Here is a 17,085-nt window from a genome sequence, read left to right on the forward strand (position 1 = left end):
GTAAAAATACTACTTTGGAATAGTGATATTAGACTTATCCCAATTTAAGAATATGAAATTAATCCCCAAGCATAGTTTTAGACCAAAAAAAAAAGTTTCAAAAGATTGCTGACTTATAATACAAATGTTGTCTACTTCTCTTTTCCACACAGGTCCAGAGCAATTAAAGAGAATGTAATTTCTGCAGGCTCTCAAATAAATGTATTAAGCCAACTTCAGTTCATCCTTTAATGAATTAGAAGACTGGGTTACCCTCGATACATTTATATTCATTTCTTCCACTCCCCTTAATGTTTCTTAATCTCCTTTTACCAAAGTGAATAGTAGGGAACAAGGGTCCAAATGGTTAAGTTTCTTTGTACCCTTGCACTTCTAATACAAATAAACATGTTTTTAAAAACCCAAAAAGAAACATATAAAAATAAACACTACAAATGACACAGAGTATTAATACTTCCTCTAGTGCCTTTCATATAAACAAAATGAAAACACCTTTTCATTGAAATGAGTAGGAGAGCCAGCCAATGAGTTTTCTTAATTAAAACTCATTTCCACAAGTATTAAGGAGACTTACTTTATCATTCTAATTAGAAATATTTTGGGGGCGACTATGTGGGTCAGTTAAGTGCTGGACTTTTGACTTCGGCTCAGGTCATGATCTCAGGGTTTTGAGTTAGATGCCAGTGGTACTGGGCAAGGAACCTGCTTAAGACTCTCCCCAACTCCACTCCCTCCCTCTGCTCATGCTGATGTGCTTTCTCAAAAAAACAATCTTTCAAAAATGGGGGATAGGAGACAGTAATTTTGTTTTTCTATTAACAAAATATATCTTATCAACTCCACCTCTGCTAAGTTGTTAACAGTTCAGTAACTTCTAAGTTGTGGCATTTATAAATCATAATTATACAAACTAACCAGGTTGTTTTAAGAGTAATGTGCATTTAGCAAAATAATCTCCAGGAAATAAATACTCACTCTCAATGATTCTTGGAAGGAGGAGGCTTGGTATTGTGCATACTTTGCAATTGTAGTATGAGATCTATTACTTTCACAACGCCAGATTTTCTTGGTTCCAGTAGGATCCCAGTTTTCATCTGCCGGTTGCAACAACTGTGTTCTCACTTCCACAGTATGCTCATTGTTAGCTTCTACCAAAGTTTTGGTAGAGAAAAGTCCAAGATCTTCATAAAGAAATAACTAGTGTTAATAAATAAAACTGCATTTAATACACTAAACATTTAAAGGTACCTAGAAAAAGTTTTATGGAACTCCAATTTCCTAAAGATTGCTCAAGCCATTAGGTGCCAGATTTGCACAGCAACTCCTTGAAACATTAGATACAAAACATCATGACTAGCAGATGGAGTGCTTACAAAAAGGATACAATTTTACCTACATTTTATAGCTTAAAAAGTATTCTATTATCTAACCTTAATAACTAATGTATAATAACACCAAATTAAAAACTAAGTAAAAATCCATTCTAAGTAGGCCAATGTTGGTATCATCTATTAAAGATGTGCTAGAGACAAAAAAAGAGAAGAATCCTAAACTGAAGCTCAAAGGAAAATAAAGTTTCTGCCAGTGTTTTAAAATACTAAAATGTTGGGTTGGCTGCGTGGCTCTATCGGTTAAATGTCTGGCTTCAGTTCCAGTCAGGTCTCGCAGTTCGTGGGTTTGAGCCTGTGTCAGGTTCTGTGCTGACAGCTCAGAGCCTGGGTCTCCCCCACCCCTCTCTCTCTCTCAGACCCTCCCCCACTTATGCTGTTTCTTTTTCTCTCTCAAAAAAAAACTTTAAAAAAAAATACTAAAAATAGTAAAAGGATGTTCAAACTTTCTTTTTTTAATCTTACCTAATTTAAGAGCTCCAGCAAGGCCACGTATTACTGTAACAGGGTTTTTGGGATTTGTACAAAACTGATGTAATGGAGGAAAGAAAGCATCACGCTTGTTTTCCAACTGCAAAATTAAAATGTTTTGTTAGATCTCATAAATAATGATTAAGTATTACACTGCAAATTTGTACTCACTTTTGCATCAGTCATTTTTACATCTGATATATATTAACTGTTAATACCGTCTTGCTCACATTGCAGTACTTTACCATTAGTTTATTTCAGGAAATTATTAGGAGTTAGTAACTCCTAATTTTCCTAATAACTCCTAAATTTCTTTTAAAAAACACATTTTAATTTGATACAGTTTGAATATTATCAGTATTACACTATTCTAGCACATTACTCTAAAATTGATATTGATGATATTTAAGTATTTTAATAGTTAAAAGTATAATCTAAGTGTACTTTTCAAGTGTACTTCCAACTTCTTGTTTGAAAGATGTGGAAGAAGTGAAACTTAAATCTCAACATCAAAGCATTTTAAAAACTAAAAGCAAAATTAGAAAATTTTTCAATAAGACCTCAAAAAGATAAATATTCACTTTGCTTTTTATTCCCTCAGTTTAGTTTGAAAGGTTTATTTTCATGTTTATCTCACAACTGCCCTTCACAGTAAGATATGCATACATGGTAGTTGGTAAAGGATTAATATAACATTTGTAAAAGAAAAGGACAAATTTCTAAAATGATTTTAGAAATAAATAAATAAATAAGTAAATAAGTAAGTAAGTAAATAAATAAATAGAAATTTATTTCTATTATTTAGAAATAATAGATCGCTATTATCTACATATTATCTATAAAATTATTCTTAATTCTTGTTCTTCAATATTCAGCTCAAAACATCTTTTGCATATGTCTTAGGAAATATAGTAAGGATAGTAACAAACTCTGGGGGAAGTGAATCGGAAATTATTGTGATAGGGGCGCCTGGGTGGCTCAGTCGGTTAAGCATCCGACTTCAGCTCAGGTCACGATCTCGCGGTCCGTGAGTTCGAGCCCCGCGTAGGGCTCTGGGCTGATGGCTCAGAGCCTGGAGCATGCTTCCGATTCTGTGTCTCCCTCTCTCTCTGCCCCTCCCCCGTTCATGCTCTGTCTCTCTCTGTCTCAAAAATAAATAAACGTTAAAAAAAAAAAAAAAGAAATTATTGTGATATACATTAAGTTCTACAGCAAATGCTGAAATTTCTGAAATGCAAAAAAGGCACTTTAGCTTCAAAGTGAAATTTAAAAATATCTACTGTACTTATATTTACTTTAACCTTTATAATAACATGCTCTTACTACTTTTATATTTGCAACCACTTTTTATGAAGATAGAAAAATTTTTCTAATTGAAGCAAAAATTCAAATGAATTTCAAGGTTAATAAAGTAGCAGGTGGTAGAATGTACATTTAGAACAATGTTAACAAAAAAAGGACACAAAACAATTTTCTTTTGCTACTCTCATATAATCCTAGTCCATCTGTGAGATATGTACATGTAAATATTAGCTTCAACAAATCTTTTGGAATAAACCAGTGTGTCAATACCCTTTTCCACAAAGGACAGGTTGTAAATATTTTTTGGTTTTAATGGACTACATATTGTTTTGGAACTACTTAAGTCTGTCAATCTAATGACAAACTTAAAAGCAATCAGAGACCACAAAAATAAAAGGCATGGCTGTGTAGCCATCTGTTTACAAAAATAGGTGGTGGACAATATTCAAACTGAGAAATGTTACTGAGAAATGTTATCATCCTCTGGTATAGAAGTTATGTTTTTTCAGAATCATCAACTTGTGAGAAAAAAGTTAATTTTCCCCAAAAGGACATGTGCATGGCTTAATAATATATCTTCAAAAGAGAGGTAAGTTCAGACACTTGATATACTTCAATTTTGTCAGTGAGACTCACATAAATACTAGGTGTGGGTGGATTCAACTTGTCTTTTGGCAAGGGAGGATATGGTGAAGTTGGTGGTCTTGGAGGCGGACATTTATCCAACAAAATATGACTATTAGACAATCCATTTTTACCTAGATTCCTGGAAAATAAAAAGTAGAAAAAAAATCAGATATACATTAATTTTGAAATAGAAAGCAAAAAAGGAAACTGAAATTAAGTTTTAAGTATATAGCATTTACAAAAATAAAATCATGCTAAATTACTGGTATCCATTCAATAAAATAAAGAATTGTTAATTGTGGCAGACAATTCACTTTGATTTCTTGTATATTTAAGAAAAACTGAAGAAAATATACTATATAACCACATAACATGAATTATTGACAAAACTTTTCTCCTAATTTTCCTATTTATTTTCTGGTTTGAACAATACAATGTTTTTAATATGTTTCACCCTGAGATATACTTAATAGTAATTTGTGGATTTTTTGGTTCTTATTTTTAAGTTAAATTTTAATAGTTAATATACAGTGCAATACCGGTTTCAGGAGTAGAATTCAGTGATTCATCACTTATACAACAACATCCAGTGCTCATCACAACAATGTTAACAGTAATTTGAACAACAATAAAAAACGATTAGATAACAATTTCATAGTAAGATTTGTTTCTTTTCTCAAAAGTCTTATTTCCAGAATAACTTTTGACAACTTTGAAATCTACAAGACATTTATTTTCTGTTTTCAAAATGGATTTTTTGTGTATTCAGGAAGATACCACTTTACTATAAACTTATACTTTATTACAATAATTTTTATAGTGGTATGTATAGTTGCAAACTACAAATTGTTACTATGTAGGAAAATTAATCTCAAATGCAAACTTTTTTTTTAACATAAGAACACTGGAGAAATATTTCTCAATCTTTAAAACTTAAAAAAAACCACTCAGAAAACTGAAAAAAAGTCTTTGAAATCAGATTGTCCTATTCAATTATTAAATTAAAAAATAAGCAACACATATATAAGGGAAAAGCTCTTAAAAATACCAAAATTTCAAAGTCTGTGAAAACTATTTCAGAGAATAAAATATATATCAATAACTGTGTTAACTTCAGAACAAAGTAGGTTTTTAAAATTTAAGTTCATGTAATAAAACAAACTGAAAGCAAATTACCATTTATTAATTAGCTTTATTTTAGCTAAAGAAAAGAATAACTTTCAGTTCTTTAGGCTAAGGAGAAATAGAGCTTCAAGTGCAATACCTCCCAACTTTTCAGATGCCATATTAAATATCCTTGAGGATATAAAGCCTATTTTTTTTCACTATAACAAAAAGCTTTTGGGGTGCCAGGGTGACTCAGCACAGCATGCAACTCTTTTATCTGTGGGTCATGATCTTTATCAAGTCCCATAATGGGCATGGAGTCTACTTAAAATAAGAAAATAAAATACAACAAAGAACTTCTGAAAGTTAGGAAACAGGTTTAAAATTACTGAGTTCTTTTATTTATTTATTTTTTTTAAAAAATTAATGTTTATTTTTGAGAGAGAGAGAGACAGATTCAGTGCAATGGGGGAGGGACAGAGAGGGGAGAGAGAATCCAAAGCAGGCTCCAGGCTCTGAGCTGTCAGCACAGAGTCTGATGCAGGGCTCAAACTCATGAGTTGTAAGATTATAACCTGAGCCAAAGTTGGACATTTAAACCAACTGAGCCACCCAGGTGCCCTGACTTCTTTTTTCTAAATAAAAGAATGTGCAAACATACATTAAACTAAACTTTTATTACACTTAACTACTGATTAAGGTTAAATGTTAAAACAATAGGTCCAAGTATCTGATTACAAAACACAATGGCCCATTATGTTTACCTTAAACCCACTTAAGGTTTTAAAAATACAGAATTGAGTCTAATTTATAAAGTTCACAGAATGTTTTTCTTTTTTTCCAAGTTTACTTATTTTGAGAGGGGGTATACACACGCGCACATTGGAGGGGAAGAGACAGACAGAGGGAAAGGGTGAGAATCCCAAGTTTGCCCCAGCTGTCAGATCAGAGCCCGACCATGGGACTCAGTCTCACAAATCATGAGATCATGATTGAGCCAAAATCAAGAAGCACACACTTAACTGACTAAGCTACCCAAGCACCCCAGAATATTTGTTTACAAGTAAAAAAATTCTGTTTGAAGCTGATAAAGGAAAAATTCAAGCATCTTCATTAGGCCAATGCATTAAAACTCAATAGCATCTCGCATACACGAGAGTCAAAACTAATTCAATCACTTGATATCTAAAATTATAAAATTAAAACTCTTGGGGGCATATGGGTAGCTCAGTTGGTTAGGCATTGACTCGATTTTGATTCAGGCTATGATCTATTTGTAGTGAGATCATGCCTTGCATTGAGGCTGCTTAGGATTTTCTCTCTGCTCTATTCCCCACTCTTGCACTCTCTCTCAAAAAATAAAAATTAAAATTAAAAAATTAAATTAAAACTCTTAAAAAGAGGCAATTACTATAACTGCAACCAAGATGAACCAAACAATAGTAATTTCAAAATAACTATGACTCTAAAACTTTATGAAGAACACACATGTGAGAAAACGCAGAACAAGTAATATAATGAAATCACATTACTAATTGCCTAATATAGTTCTGCCTATAATCATCAAGTCAGAAACTATAGTTTACCTCACAGAACAAATACATGTTTGTAGTAAGAAAGGAACCACAAGTTCTCTCTGCTAAAATACATAATATTGGGGTGCCTAGGTGGCTCAGTCGATTAATTGTCTGACTTCTGATCTCAGTTCAAGTCTTGTGTCTCAGGGTCCTGAGTTTAGACCTCTCAAGTTGGTCTCCACACTGGGCTTATAGCCTGCTTGAAAAACAAAACCAGGGGTGCCTGGATGGCTTAGTCAGTTAAGGGTCTAACTTCGGCTCAGGTCATGATCTCATGGTTTGTGGGTTTGAACCCCACACTGGGCTCTGTGCCAGCCTAGAGCCTGCTTCACATTCTGTGTTTCCCTTTCTCTCTACTCCTCCACCACTCATGCTCTGTCTCTCTCTCTTTCAAAATTAAACATTAAAAAAAATTACAAACAAAACCCCCAAAATACAGTATCAACCTCAGGGAAAAAAGTATAGAGATGTAGACAATAAAAATGTAGAATTTTCTAAATAATAATTTAGAAAAATATATAATTCTTCAGAGGAAACTTTACTATAAAAACCCAACATGTTAAAGAAAAAAAATTGGGGGAAAAAAGAGTAGATGTAGGAAATATTAAGAGTTTATTTCATTTTGAAAGATTCTTCTTAAATGTAGTTAACTTCCTATTAGGGAAATTTTTACTACGTAAAAAATATTTTTAAGGCACCTTATTTAAATTTACTTTCAAATATTATCATTTAGAACAAAAAGTGAACGGTATCCTACAGATGAAATCATATACAATTTAAGTGTCTTTCCTCCAGAAGTTTCTTAACCAGGTAAAGACTCTCTCACACTGATGATTACTTTGCAGTAATATGAATTCAGGGTCCTGTGCAGAAAACATCAATATTACTTAACAGAACTGGTCAAAGACCGTTATCAATTGCCAACGCGGCTCTATCTGAAAGCCTCAGAATACCAACCCTCATACTTAACCTCAACTTTTCAGAACCTGTTCGGTTATTCTCTTTCCTCTGTCCTGTCTTTTCTCTTCTTTGTTTTTCCCCTCTGTTCTCTGAAGGAAGTAGGGGGTGGTGGTGGCTAATATACCTTCAATAATAAATAGCTACATTAACTGAAAAAAAACATGAAATCACAGGTTCCTAGTGGTATTTTAAAATAAAGATACTTTCAACTTTATTATTATTATTGTTATTATTTTGAAGATTTTGTTTTTAAAGTAATCTCCATAACCAATGGGGTGGGGGGAGCCTGGAACTCACAACCCTGAGATCAAGAGTCACATGCTCTTCCAACTAAGCTACCCAGGTGCACCAATACTTGTGACTTCAAAAAATAAAACTACACATCTGGGGTAAGGCAAAAGTCCTTTTAGTACTTTCCAAGTCAAAATTGAATCTCAAAAAAATATTTTACTGAGAAGTGAATGTTTCCATACATTTCAAAAAATGAGATGAAGATTACAATCTACTAAAAATATGGAAAATACCAATTATACTTAATTATAACTTTACACAAAATATTAATTCTTTACATTAGTCCCATTACTTCACACTAGGTGGCTGCAAGCACAAGTTACATATGAATTTTAAAATGTGCTTTAATGTAGAACTTTCTTAGTGACCCACAATTAATGGCTGACTTGCCATCTATTAAATAAGTGACTCAACATCTGAAGAAATTTTATTTATTTATTTATTTATTTATTTTTAATTTTTAATGTTGATTTATTGTGGACAGTGAGAAAGAGAGACAGAGCGTGAGTGGGGGAGGAACAGAGAGAAAGAGGGAGACACAGAATCTGAAGCAGGCTCCAGGCTTTGAGCTGTCAGCACAGAGCCGACGCGGGGCTTGAACTCACAGACTGCGAGATCATGACCTGAGCCGAAGTCAGACACTTAACTGACTGAGCCACCCAAACACTCCTGAAGAAATTTTAGACAGAGAATACCTAAAAACTGCCAGTTTCAGGGTCATTAGCTGGAATTATTTTCACCTTTTAAACTGTAGTAAACAAAACAGTCAAGTTAGTTCAAAAATTTTTACTTTCTATATTACTTAATTTTAACCTCAATTAGAAAAAAATTAAAATCCAGTATCAGTATTCAAATTTCAAATGTTATGTACTAAGTTTACTGCAGCCCTTTAACTGAGTTCATCTAGGTTTTACATTGCTTCTTTTAAGGGATATCCATGAGTAAATGCAAGAAAGGAAACCGATAATCTATTATTTCATTTAGGATTTGATTTCATTGTGTTTAGTACTAACAGAATAAAAACACTGAATTAAAAACTTGATGTCAGGTTTTTGAGATGCTACAACTGCTATAAAACTGACTGTGGTGGGGCGCCTGGGTGGCTTGGTCGGTTAAGCGGCAGACTTCGGCTCAGGTCATGATCTCCCAGTCCGTGGGTTCGAGCCCCGCGTCAGGCTCTGTGCTGACAGCTCAGAGCCTGGAGCGTGTTTCAGATTCTGTGTCTCCCTCTCTCTCTGCTCCTCCCCTGTTCATGCTCTGTCTCTCTCTGTCTCAAAAATAAATTAAAAAAACGTTAAAAAAAAAAAATTAAAACTGACTGTGGTGGTAGGTGCACATATCTGGGAGTATACTAAAATCCAATAAAATATATTTTAAATGAGCAAACTATAAGGCATGTGAATCATATCTCAATGAGACTTTTTTATAAAGGTAAAATTAAGACACATAGGAGGGGGAAATCTATATAGTTTCACAAAGAAAGTCTTCCTTATTCTTGATTTTTTTTTTTTTTTTTTTGGAGGCGAAAGGCACTGCACCATTAAGAAATTTCTCAGAATAGCAGAATATGGCTGCCCTCAACAGAGTGACTGACAGTCTGTTATATTTTCAAATTCCTCCTATACACTTTACAATCCCTTCATAGTCAGAAAAAATTGTTACTAAAAAGAAATCACAGTTATAGTTTTCTAGTCTTTTTTTTTTTTTTTCTGTTTTCTATCAAGTATGATTTAAACTCATTCTCAGGTCTCAATTCCCAGAATAAGGTTAATCATGGAAAAATAGAGAACTTTAATAACCAGAAGACACTTTTAGATAAGAAACATCCTCTCATATAAGGGAGGTATAAGAAAATGCTTTTCACATTGGATACACTTATAAGGTATGACCATAACAGCAACACATAACAAAGAACCTTAGGAAACGAATATTTTACATAAGTGACTATATCACTTTTTACATAGTTGTTTCTTTGTTACATAATTGCTATTACTTATAAAATCAAAATATTATTTCAGTTTTCTGATGTCAACAGTAGTCAACCATTCTCATTTTGTGACAAATTTTCCCATACTAACCTGCATGCCTTCAGAACTTCTGAGGAACTGGAATATATGGACACAGACATTGATGGTATAACATGAGGACCAGGTTTTTGGCTAATTATAGGCAGGTCTGTTTTTACAGAGCTCTGTGAGTTCTCTAGCCCTTCTCCATTAAGTGTATTTGACCTGTGAGGACTGTTAAGGCTGGGAACAATGTGTGTAGTTGTCTGTTCAACGGATTTTGGAGAAGGAGTTGCAGTAGAAATGACTGAAGAGGGTGACGAGACAACAGAATTACTATTCTTTGTATCAACAGTGGGGTGAAAATTATTAACTTTGTCACAGGCTCCAGTCCCCTCACTGTCACTGGCTTTTCCAATCAACAAGGCAGACATCTGAGGATTATCTGAAATTTGTACATTTGGTGATAGGGAATCTCCATTGTTAGGATTGCAAACAGGCTCTGCCATCAACTGCTGAACATGATTAGAAAGTCCTTTGACACCAGCACAGCCATTAGGTGTGTCTCCAAATTGCCTGCTTGTTTCAGGCACCAAAGATCGATTTCCTGAAGGTTTGCTCTCTTTGGTAAAGGTAATGCCTTGTTGTCCACCTGAGGTAGCAATATGAGAGGAGAGGTGATTGAGAGCAGCTCCCTGTGTTACTGAATTGCTAGGCAGAGTTTGATGTCCAGTCTGTTTCTGAATAGCAGTGCTAGCTGCCTGGAGATACTGGGCAGGCCCAGTGTGAAAAGGAGGTTGTTCATCATGAGATCCTGCCAAATGTGAACTCTGACCTTTGTGAAGCCCCTTGAAAAACAGAAAAGAAATTACCAAAATTTGTTTAAATCTATTATGCAAACTCAGAATATGAATGCAGAATAATAGTGAGGATTATAAATGTTTAAAGAGCCACCAAAAACAATGTGCAATATACTTTAACTCAAACCCTAAAAATTGTTTTAAAAAGTTCCTAAAATCCACTGATTAAATGTAGCTAATATTCTTAGCAAAAATTATGTAACGAGGCTGCATAATTTTACTCCGTTCATTAGTGTGCAACAATATTTCTTCACATAAGGCTTTAAGAATTTTTAGAGTTCAATTCTGATAGACACATTTTCACGTTAAGAGAAACATATCTGTAAATTTATTACACACAGCCATTGCCAAGTCATAACACAGACTAAATAACACAAATCATTTATCTAAAAAGTATTATAAATTTCATACAGGAAGTATACTTACACAACCATTAAAATTACCAGTGACCCTATAACATAAATTTAGCAGGTATCCTTCATCAAAAATGCAAAACTATTAAATCGATGAAAATACTTCAAGGTATTACTTACATGGAATTCTACGCTCTTCACCACAACCCCTCACAGCCCAAGAGGACATTTTAAGTGCAGTGTCCCCACTAATTAAGAATTGAAGACGTTTTTCTCCCAAATTGACATCAAAAGAATATAGGGATAATGTTAAAGCATTTTTATAGAATAATTTATTGAAATAAAAACAAGTTTTAAATCAAACAGAAATTACTTAATGGAATTAAAATACTATAAGCGATGAATTAAATTAATATTACCTGAAATTTCTCTTTAGTATTGTAAACTGCTCTAAAAAGAACTCATTTACCAACAGTAATTTAGCAACACTGATTAAAGTAATATGTAATATATAATAACTTCTTTAGAATTACAAATATAATTATACATTGACATATTGTTAATACAAAACTCTACATGTAGTTAAAAACCTCAAAACCCTAGAGAAAATCTTACAGTAGCTTCTTTCTGAGTTGGTAATTAATTCAATGTAGTGACAAGGCAAAAGTCTTCTGTTTTCATATGAAATGGAATTAAGTTGTATATACACAAAAGTCAGTTTTAATTAATTAAAATCTGTCAGCATGCTGTTGACATTAAGTTTTGCCATCTAACATACCCTAAAAACAATGTTTTATATAAGAAATATTTGTATTTAATCTACCTTAATACTGGAAATGTTAAAAAAGAACAATTCAGTATTAAATAATTAAGCAAAACAACAATCATGGAGTAATTCAGATAAAATCCTTGTTATACAAAATCAGTTTTCATAAAACAGAAGTAGCAAACATTGTTATTAAAAAATTTTTTTAATATTTATTTTTGAAAGAGAGAGAGACAATGTGAGTTAGGGAGGGGCAGAGACAGAGGGATACACAGAATCTGAAGCAGGCTTCAGTTCTGAGCTGTCACCACAGAACCTGACCGGGCCTCAAACGCAAAAACTATGAGATCATGACCTCAGCCACACACCCCCAAATATTGTAGTCTAATAAAATCAACATTCAAAATATTCCAAAGTAGGCAAATAAAAACTTCATTCACCGTAGTCAAAACTGACCCAGAGACATTAAAAATTAGTACTTTTATTACTTCTCTAGCTATGAATCAGAGTATTTTGAATTTATTAATTCCTTCAAAGGAAATCCATGGTATAGTGAAAATAAAGAAGGACTGGAGAACTGACTGCAACTTTCACTGTATTCCTCAACCAAACCCAATAAATAGACAGCTGATAGAAGCCTGAACAACTGTGAACACATGTTGGCCATAATACATTAGTTGACCATTAACCTTTTATGTACAAAGGAAAAAACTCTTAGAAAACCAAGTTAAAAATTAAAACTAGAGGTTAAAGACAAGATAATGGCTGCAAACAAACAAAATTCAGAGATTTATCAATGAGCAACTTACTAAGGTAAAAAACAAATTCAGAAAAAACATTAAACAGAGTAATTACAATACAGACTTTAAGTGAGTAATGTCCAACATAAGAAACTGCTGACCATAAAGATACAGAACACCAAAATCCATACTTAAAAATGTCAAGGCCAAACTCTGTATTAATGAAAAACTTTAGGTGACAAATCCAAGGTCAGAAAACCCTAACTAAAATACAAAAAAACTGCACCTAAAACATCATAAAAAACAACAGACATTAATTTCTTTGATGTTTATTTTCCTAAATATGTCTCCCATGGCAAGGGGAACAAAAGCACAAATGAACCACAGGGACTTCATTAAAATAAAAAGCACCTGCCAGTGAATGAAACCATCAACAAAACAAACAACCTATCAAATGGGAGAAGATATCTATAAATGATATATCCATTAAGTGCTCAGTATCCAAAATCTATAAAGAAGTCAATACCGGGTCACCTGGGTGGCTCAGTCGGTTAAGTGGCCAACTTTGGCTCAGCATGATCTTGCTATCTGTGAGTGTGAGCACCGCATCAGGCTCTGTGCTGACAGGTCAGAGTCTGGAGCCTGCTTTGGGTTCTATGTAACCCCCTTTCTCTGCCCCTCCCCCACTTGTGCTCTGTCTTGCTTGGCCTCTCAAAAATAAATAAATGTTAAAAAAAAAAAAAAAAAAAAGAAGTCAATACCAAAAACCTGAAGAGTCCAATTAAAAAATAGAGGACCTGAATAGATATTTCTTCAAAGACAGAGATGGCCAAAGACGCAAGAAAAGATGCAACATCTTTTGAGATGATGATCATTCATCATTAGAGAAATGCAAATGAAAACTACAATGAGATACTACCTTAAACCTGTTCACAATGACTAAAATCAAAAAATTACAAAATTACTAAGTGTTGAAGAGGACATACAGAAAAAGGAACTTTGCAGACTACTGGTAGGAATGTAAATTGGTACAAATGCTATGGAAAATGGTATGATGGTTCTAAAAATTAAAATGGAAATTAAAAAATTAAAAATAGAAATATGTGATTCAACACTTCCAGTACTGGATGCTTACCCACAGAATACAAAACTTCTAATTCAAAAAAATATACGCAATTCTATGTTTATTACTTATACAATAGCCAAATTAGGAAAGCAACCCAAAGGGCCAGTATATAGATGAATAATGAAAATGTGATTTAAAAATACGCAATGGAAAACTGCTAGTAAGTCGCAAAAAGACGAAATCTTGTCATTGGTGATAATATGAATGGACCCAAAGAATATAATGTTAAATGAAATAACTGAGAGAAAGGCAAATTCTTCATGAATTCTCATATATGTGGAAAAATAAAAGCAAAATAAATGAACAAATAAACAGAAACAGACTCAAATACAGAGAATAAATTGGTAGTTACCAGAGGGGAGGGCTGTAGGAAGACATGCAAAATAAATGAACAGGATTAAGAGGTACAAACTTCAGTTATAAAATATATTACAGGAAGAAAAGCACAGCACAGGAAATATAGTAAAGAACATCATGGGGGCACCTGAGTGGCTCAGTCAGTTAAAGCATCGAATTCGGCTCAGGTCATGATCTCACCATTCACGAGTCTGAGCCCAATATTGGGCTCTGTGCTGACACACGAGCGCTCTAACACAGGGCTCAAACTCATGAACCATGAAATCATGACCTGAGCCAAAGTCGGACACTTAACCAACTGAGCTATCCAGGTGACCCAAAAAAGTCTCTTTAGTAAATGGTGCTGGGAAAACTGGACATCAATATGCAGAAGAATGAAAGTGGACCACTTTCTTACACCATTTACAAAAATAAATTCAAAATGGTTGAAAAACGTAAACAGGAGCAGGAAACCATCAAAATCCTACAGGAGAAAATAGGAAGAAACCACTCTGACCTCAGCCACAGTAACTTCTTACTCCACATGTCTCTGGAGGCAAGGGAAACAAAAGCAAAAATGAACTCTTGGACCTCATCAAGGTAGAAAGCTTCTGCTCACCAAAGGAAACAACTAAACTAAAACACAATGATGGCATGTGAGAATATATCTGCAAATGACATATCAGATAAAGAGTTAGTATCCAAAATCTGAAAAGAATAAACCAAATTCAACACACACAAAACAAATAACCCAGTGAAGAAATGGGCAAAAGACACGAGTAGACATTTTTCCAAAGAAGACACACACATGGCAAACTGACAAGTGAAAAGATGCTCAACATCTCTCATCATCAGGGAAACACTAATCTAAACCACAATGAGATACCACCTTAAACCTGTCAGGATGGCTAGAATTAACAAATCAGGCAACAACAGTTGGTAGTGAGAATATGGTTAAAGGGGAACTCTTTTGCACTGTTGGTGGGAATGTAAACTGGTGCAGCCACTCTGGAAAACAGTGTGCAGGTTCCTCAAAAAAACTGAAAATAGAACTACCCTATAAACCAGCAACTACACCACTAGGAATTTATCCAAAGGATACAAAAATGCTGATTTGAAGCAGCATATGTACCCCCAAGTTTTACAGTGGTGCCATCAACATTAGGCAAATCATGGGAAGATCACAAATGTCCATCAACTGATGACTGGACAGAAAAGATGTGGTACATATATAGAATGGAATACTATATGGCGAGGAAAAAGACAAAAATCTTGCCGGTTTCAACAACGTGGATGGAACTGGAGGGTATTATGCTAAACAAAATAAATTAGAGAAAGACATAAATCATATGTTTTCACTCACACATGGAAGTTGAGAAATTCAACAGATGAACATAGGTAAGGGAAGGAAAAATATGATAAAACCAGAGAGGGAGGCAAACCATAAGAATCTTACATATAGAAAACAAACTGAGGGTTGTTGTAGAGGGAGGCAGGGTATGGAGGAGTTTAGATTAAATAAGTGATGGACATCAAGGAGGCACTTTTCCAGATGAACACTGGGTGTCATAAATCACTGGGTTCTTCTCCTGAAGTCAAGACTACACTGTATGTTAAAACTTGAATATTGATAAAGAAAAATAAATTTTTAAAAAGTGTTAGATGTGCTGCCAACTGAGCCAGCCATGTGCCCCTCAGACTTTGATATTTTAAGATGTCAATTCTTACAAACTTCATCTACAGATTCAAAGCATCCAAATAAAATTCCCAGCAGTATTTTTATGAAAGCTGACAGAGTGATTCAGAAGTTTATACTGAAAAACAAAACATCCAAAAGAGCCGACACAATATTGCAGGAAAGAACTGCAGTACTTGATTTCCGGATTTAGTATCACACTACATTAATCAAAGCATCAAGGAATAAACAAACGGATTAAGAAAACATATTATAGGGCTGAGAAACAGATTCACATAAATCAATCAACAGCTATTTGATAAAAGAGCAAAAGCATTACTGTAATGGAGCAGAGTAACTCTTTTCAATTAATGGTGCTGGAACAACTAAACATCCAAATTAAGAAAAAAAATGAACCTTGACAAAGATCTTACACCCTCCATACAACAAAACTGAAAGTGGGTCACTGACCTAAATGTACAATGTGAAAATATGAAACTATGATTAACATAGGGGAAAATCTAGATACCTCAGCCATGGAGAAGATTTGTCAAATGTAAGTTGTAAGGCATGATCATGAAAGAATTGGTATGCTGGACTTTCATTAAAATTAAAAACTTTATGCTCTGTGAAAGACACTGTCAGAGAATGGGAAGAGAAGCAGAAATTGGGAGAAATTTGTAAGAGTCACATGTGATTAAGGACCATTAAACAGTACACAGAAGGGAAAAATGCTTAAAACCCAACATAAGAAAATAGTCGAATTAAAAACTGGTCAAAAGATCTGAATACATACTTCACAAAGCTAATACACAGATGGCATGAAATGATGCTCCAGAACGCCTTAGAGAATTATAAAACTAAAACAATGAGATACCACCATATCCCTATTCGAGTTACTGACGTCCAAACTACTAAGACCATAACAGCAATTGTACTCCTAAAATCTGTATGTTGAAAGTTAATACATAATATGATGGTATCCGGATATGGGACATCTTAGAAATGATCGGGTCATCCTTCAAGTAAGGAATTGGTGCCTTTATAAGAAGGACCCAAGAGAGTTCCCTTATTTCTCCTGCCATTTGATGACAGTAGAAGAAAGGTGATTATGAGCCAAAAGAGGGCCTTCAACAGATACCAAATCTACCAGTGCCCTGATCATGAATTTCTAGCCTCCAGAACTGTGAGAAAGAAATTTCTGTTATTTAAAAACTATCCACTGTATGGTACTTTGTTTATACTCCCCAAACTTAGACCTTTTACCATCAAATGACAAGAAAAGTTGGAATAAAAAGTCTTAGTCATTGCAAGTGGGAATGCAAAATGGTATGCTTTATAAGATGCTTTATAAGCTCATTTGTTAAGTTTTACATAAAACTAAACAATGTTATCAGCAATCATGCTCTTTTCACACAAAGATGCTGAAAAGTTTATGTCCACAGAACTGCACGTATATGTTTATAGGTAGCTTTATTCATAATTGCAAAAATTTACAAA

At 33.9% G+C, this 17,085-nt stretch overlaps 1 protein-coding gene across 5 annotated transcripts in view; it reads right to left on the reverse strand.

Moving 5' to 3' along the window:
• The window catches only part of LOC131503576 (lysine-specific demethylase 6A-like), a 195,246-nt gene that overhangs the window by 43,564 nt on the left and 134,597 nt on the right, over positions 1 to 17,085 (reverse strand). For all 5 annotated transcript variants that reach the window (XM_058715028.1, XM_058715026.1, XM_058715027.1 and 2 more), the window contains 4 exons: positions 9,802 to 10,577; positions 3,798 to 3,927; positions 1,854 to 1,959; positions 976 to 1,181 (listed from right to left, as the gene is read on the reverse strand). In XM_058715028.1, the coding sequence (XP_058571011.1) occupies positions 976 to 1,181; positions 1,854 to 1,959; positions 3,798 to 3,927; positions 9,802 to 10,577 (1,218 nt within the window). The remainder of the gene's footprint in view (positions 1 to 975; positions 1,182 to 1,853; positions 1,960 to 3,797; positions 3,928 to 9,801; positions 10,578 to 17,085) is intronic.

Source organism: Neofelis nebulosa (genome assembly GCF_028018385.1).
Source record: "Neofelis nebulosa isolate mNeoNeb1 chromosome Y unlocalized genomic scaffold, mNeoNeb1.pri SUPER_Y_unloc_1, whole genome shotgun sequence".
Classification (NCBI taxonomy): domain Eukaryota; kingdom Metazoa; phylum Chordata; class Mammalia; order Carnivora; family Felidae; genus Neofelis; species Neofelis nebulosa.